This window comes from Apteryx mantelli, chromosome Z, assembly GCF_036417845.1.
Source record: "Apteryx mantelli isolate bAptMan1 chromosome Z, bAptMan1.hap1, whole genome shotgun sequence".
NCBI lineage: Eukaryota > Metazoa > Chordata > Aves > Apterygiformes > Apterygidae > Apteryx > Apteryx mantelli.
This window is the reverse complement of record NC_090020.1, coordinates 77,808,871-77,827,126: the sequence shown is the minus strand read 5'-3', so window position 1 is coordinate 77,827,126 and position 18,256 is coordinate 77,808,871. Positions and strand designations below refer to the sequence as shown.

Here is an 18,256-nt window from a genome sequence, read left to right as displayed (position 1 = left end):
CTGAATCTGTTTAGCACCTCTTTACAAGCAACGAATTAAGTTTTAATAAAAAAATAATCAGTCATCTTCTTAATGGTATGGTTGAATTTGAATCATCAATTTGAAGTAGTTACTGATCATTAACTACTGATGTGCTTTAAAGTGATGCTGAATAGAACCTTATAGCATTGCTTGCTATTAACTGGAAAAATGTTAGCATGAAAATATCTGTAATGTTGAATGTGCATAAGTCATTTCCTTCTAACATCGACATATCTTCTCAGTCTAGATAAGGGTCAGTTTACTGATGCAGATTACTTTAGGGTTCAGACACTTGCCCTTTATGTCTGGGGTAGGTTTCTCATGACAGGGCTTTTCTCATGCTTGTGTTCTCAAAATACTGCCAGCTTGTGCTGCAAACTGATTATTACTGCACTGTAACCTGATAGTGTGTAGGCATCTCATATCAAGTGCAGTGTATCTAAGTTACAGGCGCTGATCAAACAGCCTAACATAATTAAGACAGTAAGTTTTCAAAAATGAGTCTTAGGCACTGAAAAGAATATAAGCATGTGACTGTGGCTAGCATACCAATAAATCTGAATATTCTGTTCTGTTCTCTGCCATTCCTGGGTTTTGATAGCCTCAAGTTATTTTGCATGTGAGCCAACAAGTCCTGTGCTCAGGTCTTAGGTTTTTCCAGATATGCGGGCATAACCTTCTCTCTGGAGCCCTTGGAGAAAAGCGATGTGACTTGCTTCTGTGGAGGCTTCCGAACTGGGAGGTGCTCTCTGGCTGCTGTCATGTGCAGCACAACCAACAGGGAGGTTATTTTTTGTTATCTATTGCTCTAATCTTTTCATTAGTGTTCTTAAGCTTTAAGACCTTAAAGAAGAAGGGTGCTATTGAAAAGTAAACTCTCCAAAATTCACCAGAGGGTGGACACCAGAAAGGTCCAAATAGAAAGGAGCATCTCACAATAGAGAATGCCCTCTGTCTTTAAGCTTTCTAGATCCAACCCCCCCCTTCAGGCCTCACCTGTTCCTACAGATCTCCATAACCTCTGTTGTAGGATCTCTTGCCAGAGCTTTATTGTTGTGAATCTGCCATTTAAACTTTTTGCTTATCTTTGATTGCTCTGATTTCCACCCCCCCCCCCCCGTTCACTTGTTCAAAAGCTTTTTTGCATCCACACTCCAGTTCTCACCGAGAGTAGACTATCCATCTACAGTAGACTTTCCCTTCTCCTTCCTGATATGCCACTTTTGGGCAATCTCTTTTCTGTACCTCAAGTTTCTCTTGTGCAGTCAGATCTGCCATTTTAAGTCAAGAATAACAGGTGTGACTTTTGCTTAATTTGGGGGGGGGGGGACAGATTTTAATCTTCCCCCATTCCTTTCTTGCTACTGATAGGCAAAGCTGCATGATGTTAGAGCTATTTAAGGGTCACTTTTATGCAGTTTTGCAAGTTTCCTCTGACTCTTTCCTACAAGATCTCACTTTCTCTGTCCAAACAGCCAAATCTTTTGCTTGGATTCTTGTCTTAAATCTCTCCAATTAAAACCTTTATTTTGACCTTGAAATCCTCTTGACCTGCAATATTCTGAAGTGGTTCTTCATGACTGCTACTCTTACTAGGTTTATTGTCAAATTCAATGCAAATATTTCCAGCTGATCTGGATACACACGTTCCAAGGATGTTCATGCTTGTACAGAGATCAGGTCCACTGTACCTGCTCTGCTTTTTATCAGAAGTATAAAGGACACCTTAAGTCTCTATGCTGCACTGCAGATGAATCAATCTGCTTAGCATCCTTTTGCTGGCTTTTTCAGCTTTCAGGAGATATTTGAGCAAATTGAAAATACTAGCTTTACCTAAATGTCATCTTAGTCATTTACGTGGTAACTTGCTGGAACATAGGTAGCAGTATCAATGCTAGCTTTCTCTTGCTTCAGTGTTGTATTTGTGTATCTTTATGGCTTAAAAGATGTGTTTTGGTTTTTGTGGGGTATGGGGGGGATCCTTCTGTTTTTTTAGCATCTACATATTGATGATGGTATAGAACAACCATTTTGCAGACAATTTTTTGTCTGGCCACTTGTAATTAGCTTTTAAATGGAGCATGATCATTTTTTATAGCAGGGAGGTGACTTAGTGATCTGCAGAAGCTAGGGACTGCAAGTGATGTGTTCTGTACCCTCAGAGCCTGGGTATAAGGAAATAAGTAAGATCTATTACAGTGCCTAGCACAAAGCAACCAGAGATGTGATTCAAATCCAGTAGTATTTTGGAGCCACCAAAGGCCAGAGCAGTTGAATTTCATGTCCATGTGACTACAGCAATGGTACTGTCTAATGATCTGTTTTTGTTAAAGGAGACATTCAGTGTATGAAGTAATCTTCTGTCCACTTTAATGCAGTTAATGGAGATTTGCAGGAGCTGATGCTGTGACAAATTCTGGCTAGCTGCTGCCGCCTTTGCCTGTATTGTGAGGCTAGGATGCTTTGTAGTGTGAAATGTGGCAGCTTCATACTATGCAGCCTTCAGTGATCTGCCCTTGTTGTATTTTGGGTTTAACTTTAGATGTTTGTGTTTGGAAATAAATTTAAAACTGGCATATTGAATGCCAACTGCTCTCCCTTTCCATAGCAGGCCAAAGCTCATGTTGAGACTCCAACATTTCGATAATGTTAAATTGGTTTTAGAAAAAGTAAATCTGAGCTAGGGTTCATCTTTCATTAATTCTCAACCCTTGCAGTGCAGTTTGCTGGGAACTGAGTCATTGCCGCTTATGAATAAAGCTGCATTGATTGTCATGCTTAGAGCTCCAAATCATCTAAGGCACATGATAGGGGTGAAAAGAGGTAGAGAATGACACAGTGTTGAATGCCTCTTGAATGTGACTCCTCGCTAACGAAAAACAAACAAAAAACCTCACCTTGCTATAGAAACAATAACCTGAGGAGCCAGGATGGATATGTATCGGCTAATGTACTTATTTTAGCTTAAACTTCAGACTTGGTCTCCTTGAAGCAGCCTAAGGTAATGGAGCTGACTGGCTCACCATTATGTAGTAATAAGAAAATACACTCATGTCTCAAGTATAGGCTTCTCTCTAGTAAAAAAAAACCTTGTGTTGTGGTACTAGTTCCTGCGGTTCACTAGGGGGCCCTAGGCAGGGAGGCAGTCTGCATCGGTGTATCGGACATCCCTGGCTCGTACAAGGTTATACAGGCACACTCTGCAGTCAGGTTGTACGCTAGGGCTGGTGCATAACACAGCTGTATCAGTATAGTAGTATGAATCTGGACTAATATGATCCTGATTGCGTCTCCCCTCTAGGAGAGAGCGCAGCTGTATTTAGCTCTTTGGGTAGCAAGTGAGACGGCACAGCAGGCTTGATTACTGCTGCCAAGTAAGCGTTAACTGCCTTTGCCTGGACTTGCTGCCTGTGTCCAGCTCCGAACAGGACCGTTCACAACCGGCGGTGCAGTAGCTGGGGAACGAGCAGCTAAGCCCTGATGCAGCCACGCTGGCTTTGTGCGACATTCGGCGCAGAAGTTTCTTGGAGACTGCAGTTCCTAGGTTTCCAGAAACCCAGTGACAGCGCCTACCTTTCGTTTAAACTAAATCTGCTATGCCAGCTTGAGAAATCTCATCGGAAGAACTGCTGCCTGCCCGGATGAGAAATGCCGAGTTGTGTAACACTGCAGCACGGTGCTTTGGTTTACACTTGCTATGCTATAAATACTTCTTTCCCCTTGCTGCTTATGAAAGAGGTGACTGCATCGAGACTGGCCCTGTGGTTTTTTTAGCAGAACATGTGATTGGCTGTCCCTTGAGGAAAGCTGTGCTCTTGCACGGAGCCTGGATTGCATATGAAGAGAATCAAGGCAATTAGTCATTGACTGACTCATGAATGGTTAGGCTGGTGTTTTGTTCAAAGAATTGTCTAAAAATAGTTAAACAGGCTGAAGGAAAGGGTGCTTCTGTATCAAGCTAGTTTGGGCATCTTTTCATGTGGCAGATGTAAACTGTATGGCCTGCTTTATTCTTGAGTGAAGCAATCTGCTGCATTTTAGTGAATATGCAAACTGTCGAAGTGTCAAAGTCAAGTTCATCAAAACTCTGTCCAGCCCAATACGGAATTCTGTGAAACCTGTATGTGTTTTGCTAGTGATCATTTGAATTTGAGAAAAGTAAACTATGGGGGGGGGGGGGAGTATGAGTTTGAAAAATTATATCGTGCTTTCTCCTGTTCAGCTGTTCCATAAGCATGCCTATGTGGTAAGTCTGTGTAAAGAAACCAGTTTACTTACCCAGATCATAAAAGCTCAAAACATGTTCCTGAGATTGAATGGGATGTTTAGTATGTCACAGGCTAATGCAGTTCCTAATAAATGACACAAATCTTCTGGACTTTGAAGCCTGGCAAGTGGAGGCAGATACCCAGAGTGTCAAGTGCACACACTTTACTGGAGGACTTCCACACGTGCTGCCAGAGATACCAGTAATGTAGTACGATACTTTGAATAAGCATCCTCAAAGACTCCTGCCACTGCTCCAGCAAAGTCGTAGCAGTTTTGCAGATAGAAAGAGCTGGAGAAGCATTTTTCTGAAATGGACACACAACAGTTCTTTTAAAGCAGCTGCACTAGCACTGCAGAGCTTTGCCAGTTCAGGTACCAATATCTTGCTGTATTTCAAGTGCCAGGTTCTCCTTTAAAGCAGAGACCTGGGAGGAGATGTAAAGCTTGGAGTCTGTTTTAGATACAGCATCACCAAGTGTCTTAAGGCCCTTCAGGAAGGATTAAGCACTATAGACAGACTTCAGTTTCACACACTGGGAGTTATTCTTTCTATTCTGTCTGGATTTGGAAGTCGGTATGTTTGTACAGATACAAATAAGAATTGATTCATCTGTTTCTGCCCAGAAAATAGTCACACAGACGTATAGTCTGACTTCTGCAGAACACAAACTCACAAACCTGATTTCAAGCCATACAACTTGCATATAAACACTGAGTCTGTGGGCAATCAGAAATCATCCTACCCAGGAGCCCAGTCTCCAGTTGAGGCAATTGGTGATCACAAATCTTTTTATCTGACTTGTCAAAATCTTTAATCATTTCAGTACAGATTTTTGTTCTTTAGGTCAAGTCTGACCCTGGAGTTTCAGGCTGAATTAGAGGCAGAAATTATTAATACTTTAGCATGGACATTTCTAGGAAAATATAGAAACCTGAGTATGACATCAGCTTTTTCATATGAGACTCTGGAATTGCTTTAGCACTCAGCTCCTATGGTTTGAGGTTTAGCAAAGCTGTTGGGCTAGCAGCTTGCACTACAGAAGAGGACCAACTAATTCGGTTTGGTTTTATGCCATGTGTAGTTGCTGGTAGTCGCCTCTTCTGTGATGGGACGGCAGAAAAATGCAAAAACTGAATGAAAATGAACAGGCTATCGCAGAAATGCTGTGATGGCTCAGGATGCCACCATTTCCAACTCTTGAGTTCTTTTGCTGGATACTGCCTCTCCTGCAGCTGCTGCAATGATAGTGGTTTTGTAGCACTGCGTAAAGTCAAACTGACAATAAAAGTAATGGAAGTGAACCTGGCTGTCCTTACACTCGCATAGGTGAGGGCCCCTGTAATCTGCCCGTTTGGTTGAACTCAGGGGGTGATGACCAATGGTTTTGGAATAGTTTCTCAAACTACCACAGCTGTCTGCTGTGACTGTGTGTGACCTTGGCCTACTCCTGCATGTGAATAGCTTACTGTTAGGCTGGGATTTGTACCAGAGTTCCCAAGTCCATCCCAATCTGGAAACGGACCCTTGCTTTGCCATTACTAGCCTGGAGCATATTGCTGTGTTAGGAGAAACCTCTCTGCGCCAAGGAAGGGGCGCTGCAGCTCTGCCTTGCGTGCCGGTGGAGATGGGCACCTGCCGTCCCCACGCCGGGGAGGCTGCGCTCAGCGGTGCGGCCGGGGAGGCGAACAGCTTCCCAAGCGTGCAGGTGGCCTGTGGCCAAGGGAAACTTATTATTCTGCTTTCAGCCTGTCCCCAGCTTTCTGAACGGCTCCCCGGCAAGCCGTCAAAACGAGAACGCTGACAGCTGCTCCATCTGCAGCTGGATGTTCCCTGGTTCAAGAGCACCGACGACGAGGGCTTTTTAACTAGAGCCAAAGCGGCTATCTCGTGGTTCGGACTGGATGGCATAATTAGCTGGGCACTACCGTGGACTGTCCCTGCAGTAAAACTCGCTGCAAGAGAATATATTATCTAACTACTAAACTGCTTAAGATCCTAAACACAGCTGACTTGTGTAGGCTAACTCAGTCTCTAAATGAGTAATGGCTGTCATGAACAGTTATCATCATACAAGCAAAAAATTTCTGGACTGAACTTCTAGGATATGAAAGGCTTTTTCTTTTTTTTATAAAAAGGAAAAAAAATGCTTTTTTTAATATTGTGAGAAGAAAATGGTTTGGTTTCCAGGCACTGCTTGTTGTGACTAACTCCATTGTTTAGAGCAATTTTATTTACTCGGGTCCCTTGAGAGATGGCCCAGGCAACAGGAGTGTGAATGTATGCGATCCCGGGAGCTTGGATGTAAACCAGCTTAACAGTGGGGCTGTAGTGTGTTTTTTGTTTTTTTTTTTTTTTTTCCCCACTCCTGTTTGTCCTTCTGCTGTCAGATCTAAGCAGCAAAAGACTGATATTCAAAGCCCTTTGTTTAAAGCTGTAATTGTAATTTTGATCTTCATGTCCAACAGTCCAACCTATATGAACAACATCTGATTAGAGATGCAGCAGTAAAATTTTATTGCTAAAAGAAGTTCTGGTAAAAAGTAACCTAGTTTATAACCAAGTAGTCATCCATTGAAAATAACTTTTAGTAATGCCTTCCCCAGATAACTATATTAGGAAGTATATACAGGATATGACTTAATGTAAAACAAAAACAGGCTCCTCTGCCTGTCAAAGCAGTTTCTGATTTCATAAGTTAATGTCACTTCCTGATTCATCTTCAGTCTACTGACTTGTGGCTCTGTTTTCCTTTTTTTGTGGCTTAACAGCCTCTTTTGAGATCTATTTCGGTTTTCACATTCAGGTTTTGGTGATTTAAATTGCTTATGAAACATTTTAGGTAATATAGAACATAACATTAACAGCAGCAAATATCTTAATATGGCTATCTGAAGCAACAAGGGATTTTTCAGGATTCACAAGACTTAATTCACCTGGTCACTCATCTTCTAACTCAGATGAAAGATGTGGTTCTAACTCTTTAAAAAGCACAGGGAATGTCAATAAATGTTGATATGGTGGTTCTGGGTAGTGAAGCCAAAGCCGGGACTAAATTACCAGATAGTGCACAGCTCTACTGCAAGAAATTGCTCGGGTCCTGAGTCGTAATATCTGGAGCTGAAATGGCAACATTAGTCTTACATTCATTTTCACTTTGTCAGATAATTGGCAATTTAATGTGGCTGGCTTTAATGCTGCTTTACAAGTTCTGAAGCTGAACAGTATCAAGGTGCTTTAAACCCTGTTGATGTGCAAAACAGGCTGTTAATACTTACTGCTGACCTCTACTAAATGCATTTTCTGGCACATAGTATTTAATACTGCATTCAGTAATCCAGGCTTAATGTGGAAGAGGAAAATACATTAGATGAGTTGTATAAATGCATGATGTGCTAGTAGCAATAAGGGGCATTCTGTGAGATTAGATTTTTAACACTTACCCCAGTAGTATTCTTGTTGGCTTTCTTGTATGTTAAATGTACGGTGTAGTTAGCAACACGCTGGCAGGAGGAATGCAGCTACGGGAAGCGATGATGTACACAGCGAGGAGCCGGGTTGCGCATGTTACAAAGAAAAATGAGGAGGCCTTGTGCTGTTTGCAAATGCTGCAACTCTTGCCTGGGCAGAGTGGATGGACTCAGCGACTGGGTGTCACCAAGGAGTTGGGAAGAGCTTGTCTATGGTTTGGCTGCAGCAGATGATTACAAAACACTACAGTATAGTTTATAGGTGCAAACCCTGCCTTTGTACCTGAACTTAAATAGTTTTCAAAAGATGCTTAGTTTCACGGGTGCTGCGCGTTCCTGTTATGGTTGTGACTTTTTCATAAAAATGGTCTCTAAATGGCAATTTCGGCATCTGCCAAACATCTGCCGTTTCAGTTGGTAACTGCAAAAGGTGTTCCTGATACCCCAAAATCGGGTCAGTTGTAATGATGGTAGCTTTCCACGAAGTGTGTGCACCCCCTGCTCTCCTTCTCCCCTCGCCTTGCCTTTCTGCAGTGGGCAGGTAGGTTGGTTTCAACACTTCCAACTTCGCTGCCTAAAAGCTAGGTATCTAGGCTTTGTCAGAGTGAGAAAAAGTAGAATAAACTGGTGTCAGAGGCCTGTTTCCCATCAGGCTACAGATGTGGCATATACAGCTAGGCTGGAATAAATACTGAATTTCTAGACAGCTGAAGTTAGGCATACTGCTTGTGTTAGTACTCCCCACTAAGAGGGTGGTGATGATGATATATAGATGTTGGTTCAAGTACATGGTAATGATTCTAGAAACTCAAAGTCATGGTAGTAGTTGTTATTTGTGACTGGCTACCAGGACTTAATTCAGCAGTTGGTAGAAGCATTAGGTTTACTCTTTTAGGTTTTAGTCATCTCATATGGTGTCGAGATCTTATTTTTCGAATGTATATGTAGTTTTCACTATGGCTTTGCCTTATCTGACCAGTGGTATGTGGGGACTGAGGAAAACTTAAGCAAAGCTGAAAAACACACTTGACACAATCTTTAGTGATTGTATTTCAAGGACCAAGGCAATAAATAAGTACTAGTCAGCCATGAAGTGGCCATACTGTTATCAATATTCTTAATATGTGTTGTGGTGTCAGTAATTTAGAGGTTGTAGCTGTTTGTGTGTAATACTAAACACTTGCAAAGGGCTGAATCTTCTGCCCATCTGTTCTGTTGAGCGAAGTATCGGGGGGGGGGTCATTTTTGGAGACTAGAAGTGTGACTAGCCCTAAATTGGACAAGGGGGATGTATTGATGATTGTGGCCTCCGCTTTCCCTCCCACAGAGTACGCGCTATGGTGTCAAAAGGAGCTATGGTGAGAAGGCAGCTAAAATCAGGGCATTGAAATAGGGCTATTTCTGTTTGGCTTGACATAAGCTAGAGGAATCAAACACACTGTAAATACAGTAATGGTTGGGTGCTTGCAGGTACTGGATTTTTTGACTTGCATCCTAAATTCGTTTGTCTGGCTTTAACCAGGCTAACAAGAAGCTGCCCTAAAACTCTGCCACTTTCCAGTACCTAGGATTGCCTGGCTGAACCTTAGCAAAGATGGTAAGCAGCTCAGGTGGCTGTTTTGCCTTAGATCAGGAAAACTGTAGGGGGAAAGCTTCGCTGTGAGATACTACTTTATTTTCAACAATAAGTTTGTTGCCTAATCCAGGTTTATTTTTTTGTCACTTAATATTTTTAGAATTGGGCTTTGGGGGGGGGGTACTGATTTCTTACTATGGCTGTTAATGCAGCTTTTTAAGCTGTCTTGCAGGTTGTCTCTGAAACTCTTGGCTTTCTTAACCCATTCAGAAACTTGAATGGCATTCAGTGAGCGTGAGGCTGGTTTAGATCATTTCTGTTACGAGAGAGAAAGAGAGATGCTGAGTAATACTCTGAGATCTGTTTGTAATGCCTTGGAAAAAGTATTTGGTTTCACTTTTCAAGTTCTGAATGATCTCAACGTTGACCTGAAAGTGCTTGTGAAAACTCCCTGCTTCTGGTCTGGGGTTTCCTAATTCTGTGGCTTGTGGCTCTGAAGTCGGGCCTTGTAGAGAAGCTGCTTCGTTTGCTTTATGCTCCAGTAGAGCATCTCAATGTGCTAAACATATTTATAGGCTAGCTAAAAGTGGCTCAGTCACAAATAATGTGACCCTACGATTCCTCTAGATGTGCAACTGGTTGCAGGCAAGTTTGGATATCAAATGCCTCCACATGGGAAGAAAAGGTTTCTCTAATCTCTCTCCAGTTGCATTTTCTGGCACGAGAGCTCAAGAGGTATCCTTTACATGGCAAAATACCAGCTTTACTTAATTCTCGGTCAAATAGCCCTTTTCTGCTGCAGAGTTGTGGCTGCAAAACAGGGTTTAGAAGTTTGAGAAGGTCTCTAGGGTCTACAGCCTCTGCATGACTTGTGCTTAGTGCGAGTGAGGGGAGTACAGAGACCGTAAGTGGTGCTCCAAGCTCAGCCTTGTGCCGTGGTCTTCCGGGAGCGATGCCATCAGGGTTAGACTGGTCTGAGAGCAGAGGATTACTGAGAGGAATGAGACCTGCTCCTCATCCCTCTGGCCATGTATGTGCGATTTAAACACAGTAACACTGAAACGCTGCTGGCAATATTATTCTTTAGAGTGGCCTGGAAACTAAACCTGCGTATAGATAAAGACACGCATATAGGTTCTGCCAAGAAATCTTGTAACTAGCTCAGTCCTGAATTTTATTGTCTCTTGCACTTTTGATCTCAGTCCTTGGGCTGTTTTGTGCCTTAGATCTGATGAAACTTAAGCATGTAAGCACAAGAACGGGCTTTCTCTGGACCACTGGGGCTTTCCCAAGAAATTTGCAGCTACACAACGCAGGCATTCAAGCTGACGTAAATTTGCCCTACCCTTGGTAAATCTTTACTCTGCTCCGGGTCCAGAGTAGCATGTTCCAGAGCCAAGCACTTCAGTGCTACAACAGCTGCACTTTTTTTTTTCTGTAGTCATCTAGTGATAACAGGTGTTTGCCTTGGAGCAATGCCATTCGTGTAGCTGACCTTAAACTGTGGGCTGAGATGGCTGAAGTGGGTCGTGAATCTTTTGGTTGTGAATGTGCCATGGCAAATTATCGTGGTGTAAGGGCTTGATGCTGCTGAGCTTCTGTGGCATGCTCGTGTACAGGCAGTACCACAAGCAGATATGTGAAGAACTTAGACACGTCAGCTGCTGAGCTTCCCTTAAAGTTGAACAGAAAACCTTCTGTTTTTGTCTATCTGGCTCTCAAATGAAATAAAATTTAGGCTACAATGCCAAGGTGCATGCCAGTCTGCAAGTGAAACTGTAGCCAGGTACTTGGTAGGTCAGTAAGCCCATTTGTTTGCCTGCCTGCTTACATATCTGTGATTTCCAATTAAAATGTCCCATAGTTGGAGGCCCTGTTAAATGGGGCCAGTGGCATGCCTTCTTGAGTTGAGTGGTAGGTCGCTTGGGTGGAAGGGGGTGACCAGGGGCTCTGTTCTTGCTGTGCGTGACTTGGCTTTTTTGGATCTATTTTGCATTCTCTATCACACACGAGTGCAGCCGTAGTACGGCGGGCAGAAGATGCTTCAGTGGAGAACACCTATTGGACTGGTGGTTGGGACTTTTGGCATGTTGAACAGCGCCAAGGGAAGGACTTGGGCTTCAGAGTTTGGAGAACAGTGTGCGAGTCCTTCCCTCCTCCAGAGTCTCTGGCACTTAATCATTTGAGATTCAGCCATTTTTCCTGCTGGTTGGCTTTTTTTGAGTGTTGTGAATCCCAGGGTCATACAGAAAAGTTAATACCCAGTGCTGGGATCTCTGCGATCTTTGCAAAACTGATTCAGCTCTGAGAATTTTGCCCCACAGCTGTGTGCTGACCTCATAGGTGCTGGAAGGTAATGTTTACTGTCAGAGCCCATCAGCATTTGGTTCATCAAGTTACAGAGACTTATTAAGCATACACAAGCAATATTCAGACTTGTTAAATGTTTGTTGTGGCAAGAAATGTAGTATTAGGAACCCAGGTAGCTGCATCAGTTTAAACTTTCACACAAGAAAGGCAAAAACCATTAGGTTTCAGTTGAGCAAGTCTTTAATTCTTTTTTTTTTCCATAAAAAAAGTGATTTAAAGTCTTTGCACTAGCATGCATAAAACAAGCCTTTTAACTTCAGCAAATGTTTTTAGACTACTTCTGAACCCAGCAACGAACAATCATATCTTGAGTACTAGCTTTTTAAATCTATTTTTTACTGTTGGAAATCAGTTAATGGATAGTGCTGCTTGAATTAAAACATGATGAATACCTTTTAGCTTGTTTTCTGAGCATTGCCAGCCCAGGTCAGTCCTAGCATCAAGATTTTCTTTTTTGTTTGCTTGTTTTTTGTTGGTTACGGCTTCGTTAATAAAAAAAAATTCTGTAGAGTTAAGCGGAGTATGCTTGGGCACTAGTATATAAAACAAACTACTTAATTGCCTTAATTGAAATTGTTTTTTCCAGCTTTTCACTATAAAGGCAGCTTGTTGTTCTCTCTTCATTCTGTTTCATGATGACTAAAATAATTCTACTTTTTGCAGGCTCACATTAAATTTCCTATTGACTATCCATATTCACCACCTACCTTCAGATTCCTGACCAAAATGTGGCATCCCAACATTTATGAGGTAAGGTTTTTCTTCAAGCTAATGAATTTCTCTTCAGGCATGTGAGAATGTGTTCTAGTTCTGAAATTTAGGGTGTTGAAGGTATTAAATTATCTCTAGCCATGACTAAAATGTCTAGTTGTTTGTGTTAAATGTCAGCTTCATGGCTGAACAGTTAAATCTAAACTTGGTGGGAAGTGCTGTTTTTTCTGGCAGGGATGGAGCCTTTCTTGTACTTGCAAGCACAGCAGGCAGTCCCAGCTGAAGCACTGTGCCATGAGCTTTGGCAATTTGGGGGAGTTCTTGTAGTGTGGGATCTTATCCTACTGTGATACTTTGGCAATTAGTAACTATACATTGTATTCAAATACACTTTAATTTGAGCTTATCCTGCAAATAACTTGTGTAATGGAAACGAGAAATAACAGGAATTTGAAAGTTTCCTACAGCCATCAGTCTGCAAACAGAAGGATTTGGGGACCCAGGCCACTCACAGCAGGAAAAGTCTGGGCTAGGCTGGAGTCACGCTTCCTCCTATTTCCTCCTTCTGCCCCTGAGAGCCTTTGACTTTTTTGTGGTGGCCCATCTTCAGGAGAAGTCATGCTCACCCTGGCCACCCTTCAGAAAGGGTGGACAGATACCTCTGGGTTTAATGTTTCTTAGCCAGCTTGGAGTGGCCCTTAGTTAAGTGCATGTTTGGGGCATGTTCAGAGGATGTAACGCCATGCGCTGTAAGTCCCTGATTGGATCACAGTACAAGTACGTGGCAGCTCCTTGCAGGAAAATGATTTTATATAAATGCTCTTTAGGAAGCAACGTTTCCCAGCCTGAAAGCATGCCTGATACAGGCTGTTTGAAGAGATTTAAGGTAAAGTCAGCACGGAGCAGAGTGCTGGGGATGTGCTGCAATGAGAATGTCTATTTTAAAGCATGAGCACGCCAGTGCATCTTGGTATGGCACAGTGCTCTGCCAGTGCACTAGCTTAGGAACTGATGGTGGCCCAGCTGTGTTAGTACTGCAGCTCTCAGGCTAGCCTGCACTGTAGCTTGGGCACAGCGTATCGGTGAGGCTGTTCTGTTTCCGGGACTGATTTATCTGGTGTTTTCTCAGGGGTCTTTGCCCTGTGTTGTGCAGTGTGAATAGACTTAAGTTAGGCTTCTTGCTGAGCTTTCATGTGTCAAGTGGTCTTTGCAGTTTATCCTGGAGACTGGTTGAACTGAGCTGTTGTGTTACATGGTGGTGCTGGTGCAAAGGTTGTCAGAAAGTCTTTCATTATCTGGATAGAGTAGTGCTTCTAATTTCAGTACTAAAAGTTCAAAATTACTAAATTTCATAGAGCTGTATTTGGAAGTTGAAGGCTTATTTTGGATCAAGCTTGATTTAAGCTTTTAGTGGCAGCCAGTCAAATCTACGCTGAACGTTTGGACGTTCCAACCAAGTGTCAGCCTGTTAGGGCTGCTAGTTGAATAGCTTCTTATGAGGGCTGAAGGCGTTTAAAAAATGTTCCTGTTGGTATGCCTCTGTCATCTTATCACATGAGATGTTCAGCATATTTCCTTTGGCTCCAGTTCAAAATAGGAATGTCGCTTTTCCTCTCTATGATCAATGGTTTCAGATGAAGCCTTGGACTTGGAAGGCTCTTTTCTAACAAGTTGCTGCTGCTAAATGTCCAGCCTGGAATGAGTGTACTTCAGATGTCACAGTAAAAACTGTTTTTTCTCTTAGCCTGCTCTGATGGCTTCGTCATAAATTGCCAAAAGCTTCTCCAAACTTCACTGGAAGACAGGATAGTAATCTGCTTTAACGCTGGATGCTCAGGAGGATTGCATTGTTATGCCTAGGGGCCATCCTGAAATCGGTTGTTTGACCATCTTCTGACTTGAGTCTTGATTTTGACACACAATCTAATGGGTAGCCAAGAATGATGTTTCTCTGTTTCAACAACATGGGAGTTTAATCTATAAATAACGAAAACTGATGCTGTTTCTGAATCTGGAAATTCTCATGCAGGAGGTGAGTGGGAAATGGTTATGTTACCAAAACGGTATGTACAAAAACTGAATCTTGGAAAGGGCCTTTCCCGGTACTGGTGGGAAAGATGGAAAAACTGGCTCCAGAAACAGCTGAAGGTAGGAGGGGAAACTAACCCGAAACTTGATGGATATATTTTGGGGTGACTCTTCAAATACTGCTATGAACAAAAAGTACAAAGCTGAGAGCTGGAGTATTTCTTGGAGCCGAGGGAATCTGAAGCAGCTTGCAGGCTGTTTTGGAAACAACGTCCAAGCAAGGAAGATGAGGCGCTGGGATGACTCCAAATGAAACTGAGAATAAATCAGCAAAGGGCTTGAGGTTTGAGGGTTTGTCAGGAGGGGAAAAAAAAAACAAAAAACTTTCAGTGTAATGAAGATGAAAGTAGCAGTTTGCAGAATCTGCTGGTGAGACCAGATGGGGAGGTTGAGGCTGATATTCCAGTTCTAAGCAATAAGCCTTGAGTAACTTGTGTGTTTTCTGCATCTCCAGTTTACTCAGGTCATCAGTTCAATTTTGGTAAAACTGCATTTAATACAAGCTTTTATTTTAATGAGGTAACAAGGGCTTCCAGTTCTCTGTCCTAATAGGAGTGTATTTCACCTGCTTGGTTTATTCCTCCTGCAGATGAGTATACCATCTTCCTTGTTTATGTCTTTCAAAAATGTGCAGAGGATGATGGCTGTCTCCTTGACTACAGTGATGCCTAAAAAATCCATGTTGATCTTTCCAGATCCCATGGCACTTTTGCTCTTCCAAACTCTGTTGTGCAGTGCTGCCCTATTTGAATTCCAAAGCACCTAACATGATTTCAAGAGGAAAACTTTTTACTTCCTTGCTTTCCTTGTTTTTCATATTGCAAAATATCTGTTAGCCCACATTTTGTTTACCTGATCACATGAGGAACTTCCCCTCAGTGTTAGGATGCTTTCTCCTGGTCAGCAGTGCTACATTCTCCCAGGAGATATCTAGAGAAGAAACTGTAAGCTAATGGAAATTAGGAATAAAACCAGAATAGGCCATAAACATGATTTAACATTGGTAAGCTTAGTTTCACCTTAAAGTGATATTAATAAGGATTTACAGATTGGACAAGACTTTTGAGGACCTAAGAAGGAAATTGCCCAGTTTTAAAAAAAAACTGTTCCAGCTGTGTGGATGTATGCTTGGGTATTCAGCAGCTCCAGGTGGTACTTTTGCTGTTCATAGTTACGTTCTTGACAAAAAAAACTGCTTCAGAATGATGAAGACTTGCTAGACTAGCATGCCTGGCAAGGTTAGCTAGCAGCTGAATTCTGGATACTGATCACAAGCCTCCAACATTGAAGCAGGATCTCAGCTGACTATAAAATAAATGTCACTCTTAATCATGGTGAGTTTGGGGAGGCTCTTCAGGTGAGCTGTTGCTATCTGTAGCTGTGATCACTGGCTCAGGCTCAAAGGCACGGATAATACTGCCGTGAGCAGCACTGCTTTATACTCCAGCTTCTGTGGGTAGAGCAGCATTGGAGGGTTCTCGGGACATATGTGGAACCTGGTGCTTGGGGTGTTGCTGGTTCGTAGTGTTGAACAAAACTGATCTGAAGTCTCTCTTGTTCCTATGATCAACCTTTGTCTTAGATCAGGGTGACAAGGGACAGCATGAGAGGTGCCCATCAGCCGAGGCTGTCTCCTGATAGTATAGGACTGCACCTGGGAACTCATGAGTAATCTGAGTAACTGGCTGTAAGAGGAAGCAAGCCAGCAGGGCTTGCTGAGGCCAACATCTGTTAGCTGGCCTTGGGCCCCATCTGCACCTTTGCCCCATTCTGCAGTAAGGCATTGGCACCCCAGGAACCACTGGAGTTGGCTTCAGTGGAAGATACTGGCCATAAGGAATACTGCTACAGTACTCCTACGCAGTAATTGCATCCCAGAGTGCTGTTACTGATAGAGAATTGGTGTTACAGGCTTCTTGAAGTGTTTATAAATGGAAGGCATTATGAAGCTTTAAATCTATATTCAGGCTATAACACTGGTAAGTAAGACACAGATTGAGGATTATGTGTCTGTATGGCTTCCATATGCTGCCAGAATATTCTTCCTCTTGCATGCTGGAATGAATTTTTAGTGAAACCCTCAGAGAGCATCTCCTGCTTTTTCACCTGATATTTCGAACAACTGTGTCTAAGGGGGAAGCAGCTTAAGCCTGCCCCTCACCATCTGTTCAACCTTCTTGCGTCCCAGGAGAGGTATTGCTTTGATAGCTGGGCTAGTGTAGAGTGCTAAACCCTTGCATTTAAAGATTCCTGTAGCTAACTCAGTTACCGCTGGGGGAAAAAAAAGTTTTTAACCCTACTTTAGGTCTCATGTGACTACAGCACTTCTGTCATTGTTGTAACACTTGCAATCTAGAGACCAATTTAGCTCTATGCGACTCTCTTTTTTTTTTTTTTTTTTTTTTTTTTTTTTTTTTTTACTATTTTTGTTTGCTTTGCTACATTTTTTTAAACCTCTTGACCTCAGATTGTTTTGTACCTGTTTGCAGACCAGTTCTGCTTTTAGGAAAGGGAAGCTTTTGAGCCTATAAATACAACAGACCTAGGAAGAACTGAGAGCTGTTTCCAGCACTTCCGTATATTTGCTGGTATTTGAGGGCTTCTGTATGCACACAGTTAATTTGCTGAGAACATAGCCAAAGTGGTAAAAGTCATCAGATCTTACCTCAAGCAAGCCTATATTCAACTTTCATTTTTATCTTGCAGAATGGAGATGTATGTATTTCAATTCTTCACCCACCTGTAGATGATCCACAAAGTGGAGAGCTGCCATCTGAGAGGTGGAACCCTACCCAAAATGTCAGGTAAAAGCGTGGAGCTGGTGACGCACAACAGTTACCTCAAAGGCCTGTCATCTCTCTCCTTCCTAGAGTAAAGGCTATGGTGGAAAAAGATGTGGAAGGGAATTTAAGACTTTGGGGGCTTTAGGGCTTGAGTCAGGTAGAAGCCAGACTTCCTCAGTTGCCTCTTTAGATCCTGCAGTGCTGTGTGTTCTGAGGCTGGACTAACAATGCAGACTTCTGTCCTGTTTGCAGTTTTTCATGTTCTCAAAGCAAATTATCTCAAATGTTGTAGTCTTTTCCAGTCCATGTTATTTTACATTTAAGTTAATCAAACTCCTCTAAGATAGGATTAGTGAAAAGAATATTTTTGAGTATTCAGGCCCAGTAAGAATAACTTTTTGCATAATCCAACCTAATACTTGCCTTCCAATACTTGTCCCTATTTCCTACCATGCAGTATGGTGTCCTGAACAGTCAGGTAGTTTTCTTTCACTGCCAAAACCAGAAGGAATCACAAGGTACCAGAGGCATTCAAGACTAACCTATTTCTCTGAAATGTCTCAGCTATGAATTTCATTCCCATTGCAAGACATCTCTAATAAACAACTGATAAAAGTAGTATCAAACAGCAAATCATTGACTTGTGCAGCAGGAATAGTGACATAGTGGGGGGGGGGGAAGTTGGAGTAAACTATTGTCCTGTTCTAACTCTGATCCATTATCCAGATAAGGTTAAAATAATTGCCTCTACTTCAGATTTTTCGGTTATTACATGAGAATTCTACTACTTTTCAGAGTGATTTATTAGATGGTGGTCCCCAGCTCTAAACCCCCATTTTTAATTGGTAAATCAAGCTAGGAATCTCAGCCCATAAGAGGGATCTGAAAAGGGTTGTCTGATAGCTCGATTCTGCTTCTATCTAATTTGGTTTGATAACACTCATTTGAAAAGAGCCTTTGTCAAAGCAGA

General features: G+C 42.3%; 1 protein-coding gene across 1 annotated transcript in view; it reads left to right on the top strand.

The window, feature by feature from the left end:
• Positions 1-18,256, top strand: part of UBE2R2 (ubiquitin conjugating enzyme E2 R2) — a 56,064-nt gene that overhangs the window by 28,447 nt on the left and 9,361 nt on the right. The window contains exons 2-3 of the mRNA XM_067316686.1: positions 12,368-12,454; positions 17,210-17,307. Coding sequence (XP_067172787.1) covers positions 12,368-12,454; positions 17,210-17,307 — 185 coding nt within the window. The remainder of the gene's footprint in view (positions 1-12,367; positions 12,455-17,209; positions 17,308-18,256) is intronic.